The sequence below is a fragment of the Heliconius melpomene genome, chromosome 17 (genome assembly GCF_056956725.1).
Source record: "Heliconius melpomene rosina isolate 202511_hmr_F chromosome 17, ASM5695672v1, whole genome shotgun sequence".
Lineage (NCBI taxonomy): Eukaryota > Metazoa > Arthropoda > Insecta > Lepidoptera > Nymphalidae > Heliconius > Heliconius melpomene.
The window spans coordinates 13,959,531-13,978,312 of NC_140405.1; the positions used below are offsets into that span (position 1 = coordinate 13,959,531).

At 34.6% G+C, this 18,782-nt stretch overlaps 4 protein-coding genes across 5 annotated transcripts; 2 read left to right on the forward strand and 2 right to left on the reverse strand.

Moving 5' to 3' along the window:
• Positions 1-182: 182 nt before the first annotated feature.
• On the reverse strand, positions 183-4,125 carry LOC146530467 (uncharacterized). Of its 2 annotated transcripts, XM_085200632.1 has the most exons (4): positions 3,948-4,125; positions 3,376-3,444; positions 1,326-1,459; positions 183-965 (listed from the first exon to the last, which is right to left on the reverse strand). In XM_085200632.1, exons 1-4 carry the CDS (start codon positions 3,985-3,987, stop codon positions 807-809), a joined length of 402 nt encoding a protein of 133 aa, XP_085056758.1. In that variant the 5' UTR covers positions 3,988-4,125; the 3' UTR covers positions 183-806. The 2 variants fall into 2 exon arrangements, with proteins under 2 accessions (XP_085056758.1, XP_085056759.1); XM_085200633.1 differs by lacking the exon at positions 3,376-3,444 and having other exon boundaries at positions 185-965; positions 3,948-4,108.
• A 1,842-nt stretch (positions 4,126-5,967) lies between these two features.
• LOC146530468 (venom protease-like) lies at positions 5,968-12,051 on the forward strand. Its single transcript, XM_085200645.1, has 10 exons — positions 5,968-6,149; positions 7,066-7,166; positions 7,927-8,052; positions 8,184-8,322; positions 8,464-8,609; positions 9,069-9,193; positions 9,506-9,655; positions 10,297-10,426; positions 11,329-11,448; positions 11,850-12,051. Exons 1-10 carry the CDS (start codon positions 6,089-6,091, stop codon positions 12,039-12,041), a joined length of 1,290 nt encoding a protein of 429 aa, XP_085056771.1. The 5' UTR covers positions 5,968-6,088; the 3' UTR covers positions 12,042-12,051.
• Positions 12,052-13,906: 1,855 nt separating this feature from the next.
• On the forward strand, positions 13,907-15,902 carry LOC146530469 (cardioactive peptide-like). Its single transcript, XM_085201209.1, has 4 exons — positions 13,907-14,007; positions 14,352-14,421; positions 15,020-15,087; positions 15,734-15,902. Exons 1-4 carry the CDS (start codon positions 13,942-13,944, stop codon positions 15,848-15,850), a joined length of 321 nt encoding a protein of 106 aa, XP_085057335.1. The 5' UTR covers positions 13,907-13,941; the 3' UTR covers positions 15,851-15,902.
• A 467-nt stretch (positions 15,903-16,369) lies between these two features.
• On the reverse strand, positions 16,370-18,594 carry LOC146530470 (uncharacterized). Its single transcript, XM_085200351.1, has 4 exons — positions 18,355-18,594; positions 17,841-17,944; positions 17,300-17,490; positions 16,370-16,782 (listed from the first exon to the last, which is right to left on the reverse strand). The coding sequence occupies exons 2-4, from the start codon at positions 17,936-17,938 to the stop codon at positions 16,493-16,495; spliced, it is 579 nt and encodes a 192-aa protein (XP_085056477.1). The 5' UTR covers positions 17,939-17,944; positions 18,355-18,594; the 3' UTR covers positions 16,370-16,492.
• Between the last annotated feature and the right edge of the window lie 188 nt (positions 18,595-18,782).

Below are 18,782 nucleotides of genomic sequence, written 5' to 3' on the forward strand. Positions count from 1 at the left end.
AACACAAGTATTTTTTATTCAAATCAGTAGTTCCTGAGATTAGAGTTGCCTACAAACCTTTTTGGTATCGTTAGCATAGATTTTACAAAAAATCGATACAAGACACACAAATGGAATGAGTGGAAAAGACAAATAAAATGTTATATTATTTTATATCTTTATTTAATACATCGATGTTTATAATAAACTATATTTTTATTTCTATGTTGAAGTGACCTAGTTTCAACCTTTTTTTCAAAGTTAATTGCTTTAGTACAAGTATATCGTAAATAGGTATAGGAAAAAATCCTAAAATTTTATATCAATCCAGCCTTAGATACAAAATTGGAGGATTTTTATTAAATTGCAATTTATTTCTTAATAATTTGCAGTTTGATTGAACCACTGAACAAATTTTATTGTCTATAAAAGTAACTTAAGGAAATTGAAACGTGTAATCACGATGCATCCCACAAATAACAAGGTAGGAAAGACTACTCAAGACACTCTCCTCTCCTCTTCTCCACGAACATGTTCTTATACTTATATAAGATATTTAAGAAGACTAAAAGAAATCGCACTAGCGTTACAATGTTTCCCTCCGCCGGAAACCCTCCTCTCAGCTAATGATGCTTTACCACTCACAATAATAATATTGTATATGTAGATTTAATGAAAATTAGTTCAGTAGCTTCAAATAACTATATCTCCATTACGAAAACAGATGATATTTATACAATATATAACAAAAAATAAATTTTTCTATTTATTATGATTTTCTTTTCTACACATTTATATATACAGTACATCATGTTATTGTTCCTTATTTATTCGTACATAGTTTGTAATCTGTTTTCAAAGGTCTCTTCATAAGGATAAAGGCTGAAATCATCTGGCATACTGTTCCAAGGTTCGTCCTGAACAAATGTAGGGGGTTTCTTTCCCATATAGTCCGGCTTAAAGTTGTGCATGCTATGAGACAGGATCTGAAAGATAATAGCCAAGAAATGTTATCCTTTTATCCTTATCCTATTCTTCTTCTACTCTTTCTACGACGGTCATTTTTTTTTGTGTCGTGGTGGTAAAACGAAATTCTATATACATAATTATAACTAAATTTCAACTGATTCTAGTTTTTCGACACTAAAAACAACAACACTTTTACAGCATAGCATGGTACACAGAGAGAACCTAAAACACTCTGTTTTTGAGACAATTTTTGTTAAATGAAAATAACTTAAAATATAATAATTTTCTCAAGTGTTATGAAATAACCTTCTCGTTTACGTTACATTGCATATTTATGCATCGATCAAGCCCAATAAGTCCAAATAAATATAGATTACCTTAAAATTGTCTGGTCCACGTTTCTTCCTCAAATAATTGAAGCAACATGACCTGAAGTGGCGAGTTCCACAAGCTGAAGCACATTCGCTGCCACAAGAGTCGCAGGAAAGACTTGCTGCCCATAATGTGCTGCCTGAATTAAAACAAACTGTTTAGCACTCTATAGGTTCCCAGGGTAAGGAGCTCAGAGCAGTGCCTGGGTCTTACGTCACAAGTATAGTTATAAGTAACCCTTGTAAGTATGCATTAACCTCTACTGCCCAGCCTCTTTTCCCTAGCGTCACTAAATTTGATATGTATCTACTAATGCCGCCTTCAAAGGACGTTCTAGAAATTAATTGATGATAGTTCTAGACAGGCTGTGAGTTATTTTAGCAAAGTATTTTGAGATTTCGCTTTGATACCTCTCGGTCCTACTTCTGACGCGAACAAATTAACTTTATCTATTCCTGGTTAAGTATTTGTTTACTTTAAACTTAGAATTTTAAGGGATATTTGTTTCCCATTTTTTTCATGGAACTATAAGTTAAGGGAGTTAATAAACTTTTAAAGTTCGAAATCCATAAAAAGTAATGTAAAAATGATAAAAGAAGTTTTATACAATACTTACTAAAATAAATATCATTTTAATATAGGAGAAATTTTAGAAATATTTATATATTAGAGTACATGAAAATATCTTGACAATCACGATATTTTCAGTCAATTTACTGATTCTTCATGAAAGTTTTAGAAAAGATTGAATAAGAAATTCACAAGATTTTATAGCTTATTTTAGCTTCACGCTGTATCCCGCATATGGCAGGGTAGGTAGAGGGAACCTTGTGGTTAAAACACTCCGTTTCCCGCTTAAAGTTAGTTTGTTAGACAAAACTAAAAATGACAGTAATTTTGAGTTAGGTCACTTTTATTAAAGCTAGTATTCAATAAAACAAAATTATACACATACTACTTTGCAAAAAAAACATAAAAACATTTATATTGAAATCCTAATTATAGAAAAAACTACCCATCACTATGTGATATGTGTGTATTCACATAGTAAAGCATGCTGTCTCTTTCTAACACTATAGAAAACTAAAAAATTAGGGACATGATGAAGACGTCACTTCATACTATTAGTTTAAGAAAAATACGCTTTTCTGCCCTCACTACTACAATTGCTGTAGAATGAGCTATACATTATATGAGCCTTATGGGTTTCTAGCAACCTCGAAATATTTCCACCATTCACATCCTAGCCCCACCATGAGACCAGCTCGATGATAGCCGCTGGGCTATCATCGAGTTAAGCTGTTAACTGCCAATTTTCATTATAATATAACTGTTAAAAGTAGGTCGCATTTAAAGTTTAACTTTTTATCCCGGGTGTGTAGTTTTAAAAGTTTGTATTTGTTATGCACAATTTTAAAAAATATAGATTTTCTGTATGCCTTCAGGAATCGTCCGCAACCTTGTTTCCATTGCCTTAAAAAGATCTAGCCAGGCCAGTAATTTGTCTTCCGTTGTATGTCAGTAAGTAACGGAACGGTATATAGGTAGGTATATAAATTCAGCTAATTCCAAAATTCGACACTATTTCTAAATCATGCTGGCATGCATTTATTTTAGTAATCGTGCTCCTTACTGGGGTTACTCAAGCTTCCATTCCTTTGAACACTTTATTTTTGTAAAGTTAATATGAAAATTTCGTGTCACATTGTCATTAAACCATGTAAGCCACGGGGGAATTTTGTAATGGGAACCTGGTCTAAGTTCCCTCTGGAAAGTATTTTTATATAGCGGCTTCGCGCCCGTTGTCAAATTGGAAATAGCTAAGTGTTGTGTAATGACGTATGGCACGCTCTAGATGCGAGAGATATCTCTGACCGCAGCTTTCCTCGATAAATGGACTATCGGACACAATAAGAATTCAGCAATTCGAACTAGTAGTTCCCGAGATTAGCACGTTCAACAAATTGTTTAGTAATATTGTAACTATTAATACTCTGTAAGCACAGCTTGAGTAACCCTCTGTTCTTTCTATTTCTAACTCCATATGTTCGATACCTGTGTCGTAGTCGCGAGAGGAAGTAGCTTCTCTTTTGTACCGCCTAGAATCTGCCTGCGACCAAGTCGCTAATAAAATATAATAATATATATATAACTAAATAAATATCTTGGACTTTGAGTTTTGTCGGGACGGTTGTACGTTCGTTTCCCATTCGGGGGTATCAATTATTTTCACTTCACACTGGTGGCAAGACAAAAAGGGAGTTCTGCCATGTCTTGATGAATTAGGCGGCTGGGGAAATGGAAGTGACTTTGCATTAGGTTCCATCTGCATGAATGCGGGGTTCAGCGTGAAGCTAATAAATTTATTCCACTTTCACGCATAGCAAAGTTATCTAAGTGAAGATTTGTTTCACATTGGGACGAATAACTTTCTCGCTATGATAGCAAGACAAAGCGCAGCGTTGAGTTCCGACACTTAACATGAACAGCCTCCAGAATTCGGCAGAAAGGGAAAGTGTACTAATGGGGACGGAGTGTCTTAACACTAAGTTCCCAGGGTCCTTCTGCCTATCCTGCTAGGTGCAAGATACAACGTGGAACTAAAAAGAATTAAAAAATATACTTACCAATCAACATGAGTGATAAAATGGCGGTTATTTTAAACATCTTCGATCTTAGATGCTACCGTGATGAGATCTCCCAAGAAAGTGACTTCCAATGAAAAATTCCACCCCTTATATATGAAATAAAGTTTGCTTATGGGAAACACGGTTTAAATATTTATTTTGTGGTATCATTTTACCCCTTTATGTATAGTAGTCGGGTGTATGTTTTACTGGATGAATGTGACTTCGGTTAATATAGTAAATTTCATAAAAAAATAAGTTTCGGGACTTGGATTTAAAGAATATATAGCCGTAGCAGCGCAGTGGCACAGTCGACTGTTAACGCTTCATTCGTGGAATCGATTCCCATGAATGAACTTCTTTTATTGCAGATGGGCATGAAATATTTTCATTTCCCAGTTCTACCACTAAACAAGCAATATTAAAAAAAATTGAAGGTGGAAAATTAAGTGTCTTAACAAGTTAGGTTAGATTAAGGTTTAGGTTCCTTAGATGCGCCTTATATTGTTACCAGAGCGAGAAAATGAAAATAGTGAATTACACCAAATGGTAACCGAACCCACAACCGACGCACAACCCACGGTCGACGGCGTTCGACATTATAGATTTTTGTACAAACGCCCCCAAGGACTTTTACTAGCTTGAAATTCTAAAGTGTTAAATAACAAAAATTAATTATTTATATATCAAAAGTTTTCCAATAAAAATGCTAAAATACTCCTGAAAGTGCGTTATTGACTACTAAATCGATATAGAGTAGCTCCAATGTGCACAGAACCTTCATAATATAAAGAATATTTTTAATTATGTTACATATAGATAACATATTAATGTTATAAAACTGAAAAGTCAGTTTGGTTGGACGCGCTAATCACAGGAACTACTGGTTCGAATTCTTGAACATTCGGACAGTTACAAGTCAAGGCTAGTGCGTGTACATAGAGAGAGAACCTAGTGTTAGGATATTCTACTCTATAATTTTTGACAAAGCAACGTAACTTAATGCCGCGCTTTGTATTCCCAGAGCGAAGATTTCATTTCTTCAATTATGAAATGTACTCTCTCAAGTAGGGAGACCCCGTATAAAACGACCGGTGGGACGACCCCCTGTCAGATGGGCCGACGACATAAAGAGATTGGCGGAAAGCGGATGGGTACGAAAAGCTGAGGATCGAGTGTGGTGGCGAGAATTGGGCAAGGCCTATGTCCAACAGTGGACAAAAGAGCTGTTGATGATGATGATGATGATGATGAAGTAGGAAGGGAACTCACAACCATTGTGCTGCCCGACTACCCCTAGATAGCCTTTTTTCAGCATTATTTCCAGCTTTAACCTGCATAGTAGATTATTTGACACTTCAATTTACTTTTACTTGCAATGCCTCCAGAATTTATGGAAAAAGGGGAACGGATGTATCTTAAAGAGAACAGAGTGCCTTAACACTAGGTTCCCAGATACCCTCTGCTTAATCTGCGGAACTCAACGACGCGCTGTAAGTTCCGGTTTCAGAACGGGGAAATTAAAGAATCAAATATAATCATTGTCCACAATAGGAATCGAACCCATAAGTGTCGCATTTACAATCGGGGCCTTTACTTTAACAACACAGAAACAAGATCTACATTTAGTTCTATTTGTTTATCTCTATCAAGTATAATGTATTGACATCATTTCACGCACAAACATTAGAAGAGCTTATTTAGCTTTAACAATAAAGTCTATTTTTTTACATAGGACGGTAGGCAGAAGGAACCTAGTGTTAAGACACTCCGTTCTCCACTTTCCGCCGGATTCTAGAGACATTGCGTATTGAGTGGAGGACCTCAACGCCGCCTTTACCTCGACACCAGAGCAAAGAAATGAAATTATAAATTTAAGTAAATATTTTATTTCCTCGAGTGGGGATCGAAGCCACAACCGGTCTCGTTATAGTCACTTCTTGTGGCCCTGTGCCACGACTGGCCTCAGACATATTATATTTATGTATGAATTAAGTTATAGACTCATAACGCAAGATGACCTTCTAGTATACGGACGTAATCGTAACAATATACAATGAAATAAATACTATATACAGTTTAAAATCCGAAAAATATAGTTAATACTCAAAATTTATGTTTATTTTTATATAAAAACGAAAATGACTTTGTGTTTATTTGTGTTTTTGTGTTTATTACACTCGGTTTTGTGTTTGGAAGTAGGTAAGAAATACTTAATAAATAAATATCTATATATATACATTTATAAAACTCTTCTGTTACTGAGAGACTGAAAGACAAGGCACAGGAAAAACTACTGGAAAAATGAAATTTCGCATGTGGATAGTATAGGGGAGCACTGAAAGAGGATTTCTCGATATTCCTACAGGAAAAATCGAAATTTTACTTTTTACGTCTTAAAGTCCGCGTAAACAAAACTACGGGCGACAACTAGTACTTTATAAAAAAAAAATTGGTATGATTTTTGTGTTTATATTATGATTTTGTGTTTTTCTTTCAAATTTTGTGCTTGCTATAGATTATTTTATGTTTAAAGGTTAAAAAACATGTTTAAGTATTTTCCTCAATACATCTCGTTTCTTTGAATATAACTGGAGGTGACGGCCGTACTTTGACTTTTAACTTTAAGATACATTTAAACTGACTATATAGTAATAATATTATACAGTGTGACGCTATATGGATGCAGTGGAACGGTGTCGATTCGATTCCCATTCAGAGTAATATTTATAACTAAATAGAACATAGCAGGACCATCAGGGGGAACTGGGAACCTAACATTAAGACAATTCGTTCCCCACTTTCTGCCAATTTTTGATACATTTTGTGTTGAGCATTGCATCTGTTTCCACTTGGTGAAAGTAAACGCTAGTAGTAATATACTTATAACAACTTCACGCTGTATCCCGCACACAACAGGGTAGACAGAGGGAACTGAGTGTTAAGATACTCAGTTCCCCATTTTTCGCCGAATTCTGGGGCATTGCGAATTGAATGACGGTATTCAACGCCGCACTTTGTCTTGACACCAAAACGAAGAAATGAAAATATTCAATATTTAACTTTCTCAAACTGAAATCAAACATAGGTACTTATATAGTGTTATTTAATATTTCAGGAGATCCTTGCAATGTATATAATATAACAGGCGTATGTAAAAGTATACTGGAGTGTCCATACGCCATCAAGCTTCTGAATGAAGATGAAAAGAAACCGCCTGTAAGCACTAACTAAACTCCACCCCTGGACTGGAAGTAGCTTGGCCGATGTGGCCCGTCCGCAAATGTAATAGTTGTGGGTTCGATTTCCTTCGAAGACTAACGAGAGAAAGATATTTAGAAAACATACAAAAAATATCATATAGTGGAGCTCTCGCTCGGATTGGACCCCATCAAGTGCATTCGCATTCGCCAAATCAACATCTTAGCAAAAATTCTTTTTTATGTCTACACGCTGTATCCCAAACATAACAGGGCAGCCAGAGGTAACCAGAGTTAGTAGTGTAGTAGTGTCAAAACACTCCGTTCTCCACTTTCCGCTGAATTCTACGTTCGACGTTTCGACATTCGACGAAGCTCGATAACAACGTACTTAATCGGCGAAGAACGGTTGGATGGTAAACAAGAAAAGTGGGTTCTAGTCCCGTTTGGTTAAATATTTCTATAATTAAAATATGTATCACATAAAAAAATCTACAATCTAATAGTTTTTAAACTATGTGTTCCTCTTTTGCCCAATTTCCGAGACATTAAGTGTTGAGTGACTCGAAGGAAACTTCGTGAGGAACTCGACGCCGCGTCCAGCCTTGGTATAGGAGCGTAAAGAAAAATACAGTCGAATTGATAACCTCCTTTTCTTACAGAAGTCTGTTAAAAATGAAAGTAGTTGATTCTCCTAGTTAAAATCGAACCCAAAATCGTATCATGTACAGGTCCTTCAACGGCTTAGAAATTAAACACGATCTTATATAAAATTACAGATGTGCAAATGGGAAGGAACGACAAGGATAGTATGCTGTCCCACCCAGAACCTATTGTACCGGACGGGGGTATTCGAAAAATATTTTGTGGGATCCAATGAAGGTGTTCTTAGATCTGATAAAATTGTAAGTATTTTTAAATCAGCTTCACGCTGTATCCCGCACACAGCAAGGTAGGCAGAGGGAACGTAGTATTATGGCATTTCATTTCCCACTTTCAATAATAATCTAAATAAGTTTCCACATTCATATTTCAGACCTGCCGTTACGAAGGCAAACAGCCATTCCTATGCTGCCCAAATCTACCAGACCTGGCAGTACCCCCTGAACCTCGACGATGTCCAGCATTACCAAATCCAAAGTTAAAGACTCCCGTACCACATTTGGCTTGGAGAAGTTAGTGTTTTAAGTCTCTTTTGATAGATATGAATAAACCTGAACTGATTAAGAAACCACTCAATACGCAAAATAAAAAATGTGCAGTGTGCGGGAAAAAGCATGAATAATATAAAAACTTAATATTTCATAATATTTCAGAATGCCTAGAATATCAAAGATATTTCAACCAATGTATAGAAGCCGAGGATTCCACTCACGGGTACAAGAGAGTGAATACATGTCCCTTGTCACAGTTGAGGATATCTGGGGGAAGTCCAGCTGCAGTTAAGGAGTTCCCGCATATGGTACGAGAAACTAGGATAATATAGATTTTTTTTCCTCATATCGCTCATTGGTGCAATTATATGATAGAGATATATTTAGATTTAGATAAGGTCCCTTATTATCCTCTGCCTATCCTATTAAGTGCGGGAAACAGCATGAAGCTATAAAAAATGAGTGATTTAGCAGAGTATACAAATGGAATCTAGTACCAAACACTTAAGACATAACTCGAATACAACGACGTCAATACTTCGAAAAGGAACGATAATGAGATGAGAATGAGAGCGCATCGGCACTGCGACGTTAGTGGGTTTGATTCTCACTCGAGGAAATGATTATTTTCGTTTCCTCGCTCTGGTCAAGCAGGTGGAAGCGAACATGTAAAAGGTATAAAAAAAATTGCGTAGTGGAATTTGAACCCGTGCCTCTTGGAAACTGTTCAATATAATACAGCGGAGAGCTAAAAAAATGTATTTCAGGCTGTAATAGGCTGTCACAACACCGTGTCACCAGATGAGGCTGATATAGTGTGGATAGGTGGAGGGTCACTTGTCAGTGATCGGTTTATTTTGACAGCTGCCCATGTTCTAGTTGACAACCGTTTGTAAGTTCAAATTCCTTATTTATCCTAATAATATAACGCTGAAGTATTTCGTTGGTTGAATATGCTATTTATTTATATTTTTAGCTTTACGCACATAGCAGGATAGACAGAGGGAACTTGGGAACCTAGTTTTATGACACTCCGTTCCCATTTAGACACTTCCGTTACGCACTTTACGTTAAATTCTGGAGGCGTTACGACGCGCTTTGTCTTCTTACCCGAGCAAGGAAATGAAAATATTCAATATAGGCCTAGGTTCTTTTTCTTAATCTTAATTAATGTGATTAAGAGTGAAACTGTTTTTTTTTCCAGTGGGAGAGCACGTTACGCCATGCTGGGCAGTCTGAACAAAACGGATATCAGATCAGGGATCCTCTGTAACATAGTGAGGACAATACCTCACAAGTCGTACGTGAAAGATGAAAAGCAACATGACATAGCTCTTATAGAGATACATGAAAGGTAAGACAGGGTCTGACTTTAAATGCGATGGTTGCGACACTCGGGAAGAAAATAATCAAAAGCAAGAAAAATCTTAATATCAAATCTACGCAGCCATCTACAGCTAACTTCAGGGCGACCACAACTAAGGTAAGACAAAGCGACGCGACGTTGACTACTGCCACACAATAAGTTATGTATTGAAAATGGAGAGTCCTGACTCTAGGTTCTCTCTGCCTACATTTCTATAAATAATAAAGCGTAAAGCTAATAGTTATGGTTCAATTCCGACTCGGAAAATATTAATTAAATAAATTATTATATCGAACACGTTAAAAACCAAGCATGCTGTTCAAAATTTTAAAACATATGTAGTCATCGCCCCCAATTTGGTTTGCGTTTAAGATGAAATATTGAAAATCCTGTCTTTTGCCATTAACGAAGGAATTTTAAGAATCCTCTCTTAGTGCTCCCCTCCACTTCCTAATTTGTCTACCAAATTTCAACTTTCCAAATCAAGTAGCTTCGTCTGTGCGTTGTCCGTCATTCACTCCACTACCCCTTCTCCCGCATAGCAAAGTGAGACAATCTATTGGTAAGACACTCCTTACATTCTATTATTTTTTTTTTTATTAATATATAGATTTCTTTTTAAACTCCAGGATTAGATTCAACGAGTTTATCCGCCCAATATGTCTGCCAGTTCCGTTCAGAGAGATCGGTTCGCAAAGAATTATCGCGGGCTGGGGGGAGACTGATGAAAGGGGAAAGGCGTCAGATATACTTCTTACTGTAAGTTTGAGTTGAATAAGCCAAGAGCGGGTTCACATCCTACCCTATGTAAATACAATTTCAGCTTTTGATATACTCTAAGATGGAAGAAATCATTTAGTCCATATCTTGTTCACCCGACTAATATACAGAGTGTCCCAGGAGTCAACGATAAACCGAAACCAAGTGATAGACCAAGTCGTGACAGTTATCAGAAAAATATAAAAAAAAATCTTTGTCATGTATTTTTCATATTATATTAATTTTAAAAAATATCGGAAAAACCGACACCCTGTGATGGTTTTTCAAGTCCCAGGACTACAAATATTACTCTTTCTTAATTTTTTTTTCTGTTATATAATCATGAGTAACTCTTCTGTGAATTACAGTTTAAGATTGAAACATATCTGCATCAGTTTTCAATAAAATGTGGGGTTTTTGCCAAACATTAAATTCAAAATATTTACTACACCCAACTTTAACCGACTGTACTATAAAAAAAATGTACTACATTGTTTTTGCAAGTAACTTTAAAAGTTGGCGCATTTAATCTGGATTCCGAAATGGTACGACACTTGCTGGATTACTTCTTTGTTGAAGAGAGAAAAATCGAAATACACGATAATCGGGATGACGTTGAGCGTTTTGGTATCTTTTCCGATACATTCTAGCTGCAGCATTTGCGTTACATAACCATTCTCCATGAATGAAATGCATATTGGCAATGTGTCAAAGACCGAGTATATGGCCTGCGAGAGCTCGGATTCGAGCACTATCCTTATAAGTCCTGGGCCAGCCCCTGTATTAAAACACTTCGTTCCCATTAAGACGAAGACATGTAAATGATTGGGTTTGATTCCCGTTCAGGGGTATTCTCCGAGTATAAGTTGTACTTACGAGTAAATGTTATAATATTTTTTCAGACAACCGTCGAAGAAGACACACGCTTATGTGAACAGAAGTTCGAGAGGACGGTGTTCTTTCCTGACAGCATGATTTGTGCTAAAGGACATGTTGGAGGCTTCACACAGGGCTCTTGCAAAGTATTCTTTTTGTCTTTTCATTATTTTTATAAACCTTTTAATGAAACTGATAAAAATTGAACATAATGTGCCTAAGTAATTTGAACCCGAGTCTCCTGAATACCGTCCAAGTACTCTAAGCCATACGTTCTTAGTAAGCTTCGTCGAAATTCATAAAAATATTTTTATTTTCTTAAAAATATTCTTCTATCCTTATAAAATATAATATTATTTTAAGTTGAATGTACATCCGTAATATAAAGATTGCAGTTAAACCCACTAAGGTTAGGAACTACTGGTCCGAGCTGGAAAAAAATATGTTTTTCCTTTATTGAAGAAGGCGTCGAGGGCTGTCGTAAATTACTTAACTTACATACATTACTTAACTGACCAGTAATCATTTTAAAAATATATATTTTCAGGGTGACAGCGGCGGCCCTCTAATGGCTTTGCTATCGAACCTGAACTGCACTTATTCGATAGAAGGCGTGGTTTCTTACGGCCCGAGGTGTGGTAAAGCTGCCGGCGTCTACACTAAAGTATCTATATACTTAGATTGGATCGCGGAAACCATTTGGCCTAATGAATGGAAGATATATCATAATAAACTATAATTTTTACACTTATTTGTTGTGTTTTTACTTATACGTTTCTTCCTACGGAATGAAAATGAATGTGCTTCAGTGCTAAGAGATACAGAGAGACCTTGGTTGACCTTCGCGAACATAGTATCGATGATACTGGAAGAAGATCCTGTTCCTTTCTCCAGTTTTCGCTGAATTGCGTGTTGAGTAGTGGAACTCCGCGAACGCCACGCTTTGCCTCGTTATCAGAGTGGGAAAATGAAAATATTAAATACTGGCGACCAGCTCGCGGCTATGGTCGTTTCAACTACTGCATTATTTATTTGATATACTGAATTACGTTCCTGTTTTAATATATAATATATGCTTGCAGGGCACTTAAAATTTCTAATGTGACAATTATAAAAACCTTAGGGTTGCATTTTCGTAATTCCCATAAGGATATTCAATTGTTTTGAAAAAACAAAAAACCTATATATAACAATTTTTATAATACATCTTCCATGTACAGATACCGATGAGATTGTTATAAGTATATTATATAGGTTACATTTAAAAATGTAATAGAACCCTTAACAATGATTTTAAATATTTTTCTCATTTTATCTCTTGTCTGTTTTGTTTTTGTTTGTTCACGTTGATCTTTAAAAAGGCTTAATCGATTTAATTTGATGCCGATTTGCGCTACGAGTGGCAAGCGAACCCACAACCTGTAGCGTTTACAGTCGCACTTTTTGCCACTGCGCCACGACTGGCCTCGATTTAATTTAAACAATTAAAATTTGTATTAGTACTTAAATATTACAGCTGTTAACATTCAATCATTCAGTCATTTTTTATGTTTAAAAACATAATTCGCAGAAGAAATAAAAATTAGATTTAAGCAGGACCTGAATCCAGGATTGACAATTATTTTCTTTCACCTATTTTTTTGTTTTTTGCAAAAATTTTCTGACGCCTGAAAGAATGCTCTTAGAACAAATAACCTTTCAAACCATTCAACAACTTGAAATAACAAGCGACCGTATATTTAAAACTACTGAGTTAGTGCTAAAGGAACTGAGAAAGGGATGAAGTCGACTTTAAAAAACGATTTAAAACAACGAGATTTTTTAATTTATAAAGAGAAGAATTTAGAACACTGAAAAATACCAAAATTAGATATTGAAAAATATATAATTGCACACAGATACACAACGCATCGTCTCGAATTCATGTGAAAATAGAGAGCGAAGTGCCATGCCACTTGATCTCTCTACCTACGAAAATGCGTGAAGCTGAAAAAAAATGTACAAAAATATTGTACTATGCGCTATTCTATGAAATTTTAATCCTACACATCCTAGAATACTATATAAGATGAGAATGAAGATGCTGTTGCATTGTGAATTTGACTTGCGACTGAGGTAAGTCAACTTATACACTTATACATAATTTTGGTCTGGTACAAAGTGCGGCGTTAGGTTTCGCACATCAACATAAATCAACACACAGTGTCACAAAATCTGAGTTGCTGTTAAGTCTCCATATAGGGCGAAAATGGAAAAATAAGAAAAATATCGTTTAATTTGGCTCTAGTATTGCTACACTATCATAAGTTCAAGCAGTGAAGGGCTAGTTCAGTCTGTAGAGCATGAAACTCTTAATTGCAGGGTCGGTGGTTCGAGCCATTTGTTGGGCGTTTTTAATACTTTTTACATCTATTTTATTTCCTAATACCTGACATCAGGTCTTGGAGACCATTTTTCTAGAAGTAACTAAATATCTGACATAGTGGGAAAATGACAGTTGGTTTCATTTCCCCGACTGAATTGAACTCACAACCATTTGAAATAATATCAATATTATTTTCTTTATAATAATATTAAAATATTAAACATTTCTATTTTTATTACAGATATTCAAGATCTGAACGAAAAAAAAAGAAGTCATGGCTCGAGTGTTCCTTTTCATCATGACCACTGTATTAATCTTTGATTCTTTGTTTACAGCCAGTGTAAGTTCAATAGAGAAAATGATGATTCTGATATCTATTATAACTATATATTTAGGTTAGGCAGTTGTAATCCACACATAGTAGGGTAAGCAGATGGAACCTGGGAACCTGGTGTTAAGATCTCATTCTCATCTCATTCTCATTAAGACACTTTCAGTCCAATTTGTCAGGCATTTCGTTTTGAGTGGCGGAATCCAACGCCACGTTTTCCTCTGTAACAAAGCGAGCCAATGAAAATATTAAATATTTCATCTTCTCGGATGGAAATCGAACCCACAAACTGTTGCACTCTTGTGTACATGTGCTACTACCAGCTTATTTTTTACCACTCTTATATGAAATAGGCACGATCATATCCGATGATGAAAGACGTGTTGAGTGTGAGAAAGCGTCCATTCTGCAATGCATTTACAGGTAAGTAAATTTAATAAATTGTTAATTAAAAGATTTTTTTAATCTATCCAAGTCTTTATAAAGGATAAATGTGTGGAATTAGAGGCCACTTGTGGCCTAAGGACACAAGCGTGTGATTGTAATCGCGACAGGTTGTGGGTTCGATTCCCACTCGCGGAAATGAAGCATTTAACATTTTCATTTTCTACGCTCTGATGTCGAAGCAAAGCGTGACGTAGACTTCCGCCACTCCACGCCAAAATTCGTTACAAAGTGGGGAGCGGAGTGTCTTAGCTCTAGGCACCCTCTACTCTGTTATATGCTATTGTATTACCTATTATATAAACAAAAATAATTGTAACCATTATATTAAATAAATAGAGGTACAGTTCCTGGCCATTTTTTTTCAACAAAACTTAATGTTAAAACACTCCGTTCCCAACGCACCATGAAATTTTCAAGACATTGTAATTTGGGGGGCGGAACACAGCACCCTACGTTGTCTTACCAGGGCAGAAAAATGAAAATAATTCAATCCTCGTAGTTTTTAATCTATAATCAAACACTATTTTATTGTACGGCGATGGCTCAGTGGGTAATAATTTTTTATTTATACCAGGCTGTGGACGCAAACGTTCCCAAGACACCCATGATTTACAAGCGCTTGAAGCATTTCGACGAATGCAGGTAAGTTTCAGACTATAGTGCGAATAAAGGCTTTGGACCTAAGTTTGAATCGAACGTTGTAAAGTTATTTCAACTAAAAATAATCTACCTACATATTATATTACCTATAATTTTTCCCCCATTACTTAAACTAGGCTTAACATATTACCCTAAGCTAGGCTTACCAAATGCCAAAGTTTGAAGACAATATCTGCATTTTTTCTAAATGCTTAAGAACCAATTTCAGATAATCATCTAATTTAATACTATCTCACAGACAGAGGATGAAAATACAAAATAGCTGTTTCTTATATTTTCACGAATAATTTTTTCATTATTGAACGATAATAGTAGGTAATAACTCATATATTAGTTAATTAATATCAATTATGGTGTAATAAAGTATTAAAATAAATAAATAAGAAATATAAAATATTTCATTTCCTCGACTGGGGATCGAACACACATCCTGTTGCGTTTACAAACACACGCTTGTGGCCCTACGCTACGACAGGTCTGTTCTTCTACGAGAAAATCAAAATAAATCATCTTTGAGTGGGAATCGATCCCACAACGTCACGTTTACAGTTAGATGTTGTGCCGCTCCACCAGAAAGCCATTTAAAATAATCGATTTTTAGTTATAATATATATTAACTTCGTTTCAGGCGGATAGAGTACCCCTAACAGAAATGGAACCTGCACTTGACGAACTCTCCCAATTAGCTGCAGATGCTCAGCTGTGGGGATCTATTCGAGATGAGGTCTTAAGACGCAGATATTAATTAAAACTACTGTAATACTCCAGACATGACACATAATAAATGTTATAAATGTATATAACATGTTCTTTTTTATTGTTACGGTGTATTCCGTCGGTTAGACAGAGATGACCTAGTGTTGAGACACACCGAGTTTTCTCATAACTCATGTCTTTTTTAATAGGTTGCTTTTATTAAGTCCACTTGTAACTACGTAATAAAATCTAAGAATCTAATAAAAAATTATCAGCATGAAATTTTAATGTTATACGTAAGGTAGCTTAGGTACAATACAATAATGTGACCCAATGGCGCATCAGAAACTTTTTATTGCATACTTCGCATTCTTGGGGTTTTTTGGGATTAAACTCTTTGAACAAATTTCACAATATTTATTAAAAGATTTAATTTTTTTCTAATAATTAATTATTTTTTTATTTTTTAATAGACATAACAGATGATGGATGACAGAAGGCTTATGACGCATGTTTAAGAACTTAACTGAATAAAAGGAAATTCTTACAAAAATAAAAAATACAATAGTTTTTCTTTTAAAAGTAACAATTTTTATTCTATTCTTCTTCACTCACGACTCAGCCTTAACCCAAAAAATTGAAAACATAAAAAAACATAATTTTTCGTAAAAAAAAAAAACTATTTTCAACACTAAATGTGACCCAAAAGTTCCTTTTTCTTTTTAGCCTTCTCATGTTTCTTCGAGTGAAGAAGCATTTTGCTTCGGGTCAAAAATCTTTTATTGCATACTTCGCATTCGTGGGGTTTGTCGCCGATATGCATTTTGAAATGCATTACTAAATTGTTTTTTTGTGTGAAACTCTTTGAACAAATCTCACATTGGAAGGGTTTAACGCCGGTGTGTATTTTCTCATGTCGATCCAAATCTGCCTTTCTGTAGAAAGACGCGCCGCATTCTGTGCAATTGAAATTTTTTATACCTGTAAAAGATAGATTAATGTTAAATTATTTAGTTATTTAGATGTATTGCAGGTATCTAGTTGCAATGGGACATGTTTTTTTTCGTATCTCCGCGATGTTTTCCTCATATAGCAGGGTAGGCAGAGCCATCCTTTCCCTCCTTTCCGCCAAGTCAAGCCAAGTCATTCAATTTGAGGCATTGTATGCTGAGTGACGGTAATGGAACTGATACCGTGCTATGCCGCATCACCAGACCGTAGAAATGAAAATATTATATATTTCATTCCTCCATATTCGAAATTGAACCCACAACCATTTTGTTTACAGTTGCACCCTTGATTTTCTCATGAATAAATATATCTCATATAATAAACATATAGAAAAATTCTTATTTTTTTAATAATTTAGATATAATTGCAATTTAGTTTTCGGAATCTATAGCAGCATGTCATAGAAAACTTATTGCCAAGAGACTGATTTGTCTGCTATATATGAGATAAAGCATAAAATTAGAAAAATAAACCAAATTTAACATACCCTTATGTGACAAACTATGTATACTCAAATGCCCAAGTTGTGTGTAAGTCTTCCCGCAAGTTGTACACATGTATGGTCTTTCGCCAGTATGAGTTCGTTTGTGTTTTTTTAATTCGTATCCTGTTTGAAAAGTTTTACCACATACATCACAAGGTTTTGGCTCCCTCGGGGTTAGGCATTTGCGACGTTTTCTATAAGAAAAATAAGGAAATATTTTTTTATAGCTTCATTCTGTTCCTAGCATATAGCAGATAGCCAGAGAGAAGCGAGTGTTTAGGCAGAAGATACTCCCTTTCCTACTTACGTATGAGTTTTTGAAGCTAATAAAAGCATTATAAAAAAATAATATTGTGTACTATAGTGAAAAAAAAGTTTATACATGAGTGAAGTTTACACAGTGTGAAGCTATAAAAAAATTGGAATAAAAAGTTTATACAGTGTGAAGCTATAAAAAAATTGGAATAGTGTGAAAATATTCCACCCAGTTATATTTAAAAGTTGCCCCCTACTATAGCCTTGTAAATTACAGCAATTAAATTACTTTTTAGGTTCTTCTTCTTCTTCTTCTTCATCTGATATTTCAATGACTTCACACTTAATAACTATTTCTTCGACTGGTTGATTTGCTATATCCTCCATTTTATCCTTTGAAAAAGAATGATATCTCTATAGTTTTTATTTATTAATATTATGATAAATTGTTTTTTAGAACAATTCAATCTACAACCAATCTTCTTCTATTTCTAGGGTAGACTAGGTATTTGTAAAAATATATCCACATTTATTAAATTTATTAATTAATATAATATAATTATTTAATTTTACTTTAAAGATAAAAAACCATATAACTGTCATAAAATTTCTTCAATAAACTATTAACGAAAGAAACGCTTATTTACTGACATTATATATTAAAAAACAAATTTATTAAAATATAATAATAATTAAGACATAAATATCAAAGTAATGTTCAATTATATAAACATAAGAAACACCAAAAAAACCAGAACACACGGACATTATATAAAAAAAACAAGAACTACAGTAATTATTACCTTGTTTTCACCAACTTGTTAGACCACTTTTTAACAATTCATAATATTTTAATATTTTGTTTGTAACTTAGACTGCCATCTATTCTATATTTCTTAAAAATTATATATTATATATGAAACTTAACTATTAATATACACTTTATTCAGATTCTTAACCCATTTAATACTAATTAAAAGCCACTTGTTTATATGTACTTGAACTCTGTAAAAATTCGATATTTTGCTTGCTGTCAACAAAACTGACAGGTAGGTGTTGCCAGATTTTTGTTTATATTTCCAAAAGATAATAATATTTATTTTGTAGTACGGCTTCGTCATTTCTATTTTTATTTTATTTTTTATTAATTTGTTGTTGTTGTTTTAAACTATTATAAATAATCAATATTTGAAATACAATTATAAATACTGATTATCTATAATTGTACTTT

Coding starts and splice junctions, on each gene's coding strand:
- LOC146530467 (XM_085200632.1), bottom strand. CDS start 3,987: ATGTTTAAAATAACCGCCATTTTATCACTCATGTTGATTG. Junction 1,460..3,375: donor CTCTCGCGACTACGACACAG/GTATCGAACATA, acceptor GTTTTAATTCAG/GCAGCACATTATGGGCAGCA. Junction 966..1,325: donor GTGGACCAGACAATTTTAAG/GTAATCTATATT, acceptor ATTATCTTTCAG/ATCCTGTCTCATAGCATGCA.
- LOC146530468 (XM_085200645.1), top strand. CDS start 6,089: ATGACTTTGTGTTTATTTGTGTTTTTGTGTTTATTACACTCGGTTTTG. Junction 6,150..7,065: donor GGTTTTGTGTTTGGAAGTAG/GTAAGAAATACT, acceptor TTAATATTTCAG/GAGATCCTTGCAATGTATAT. Junction 8,610..9,068: donor TTAAGGAGTTCCCGCATATG/GTACGAGAAACT, acceptor AATGTATTTCAG/GCTGTAATAGGCTGTCACAA.
- LOC146530469 (XM_085201209.1), top strand. CDS start 13,942: ATGGCTCGAGTGTTCCTTTTCATCATGACCACTGTATTAATCTTTGAT. Junction 14,422..15,019: donor ATTCTGCAATGCATTTACAG/GTAAGTAAATTT, acceptor TATTTATACCAG/GCTGTGGACGCAAACGTTCC. Junction 15,088..15,733: donor AAGCATTTCGACGAATGCAG/GTAAGTTTCAGA, acceptor ACTTCGTTTCAG/GCGGATAGAGTACCCCTAAC.
- LOC146530470 (XM_085200351.1), bottom strand. CDS start 17,938: ATGGAGGATATAGCAAATCAACCAGTCGAAGAAATAGTTATTAAGTGT. Junction 17,491..17,840: donor GAAGAAGAAGAACCTAAAAA/GTAATTTAATTG, acceptor TTTTTCTTATAG/AAAACGTCGCAAATGCCTAA. Junction 16,783..17,299: donor ACATAGTTTGTCACATAAGG/GTATGTTAAATT, acceptor TATCTTTTACAG/GTATAAAAAATTTCAATTGC.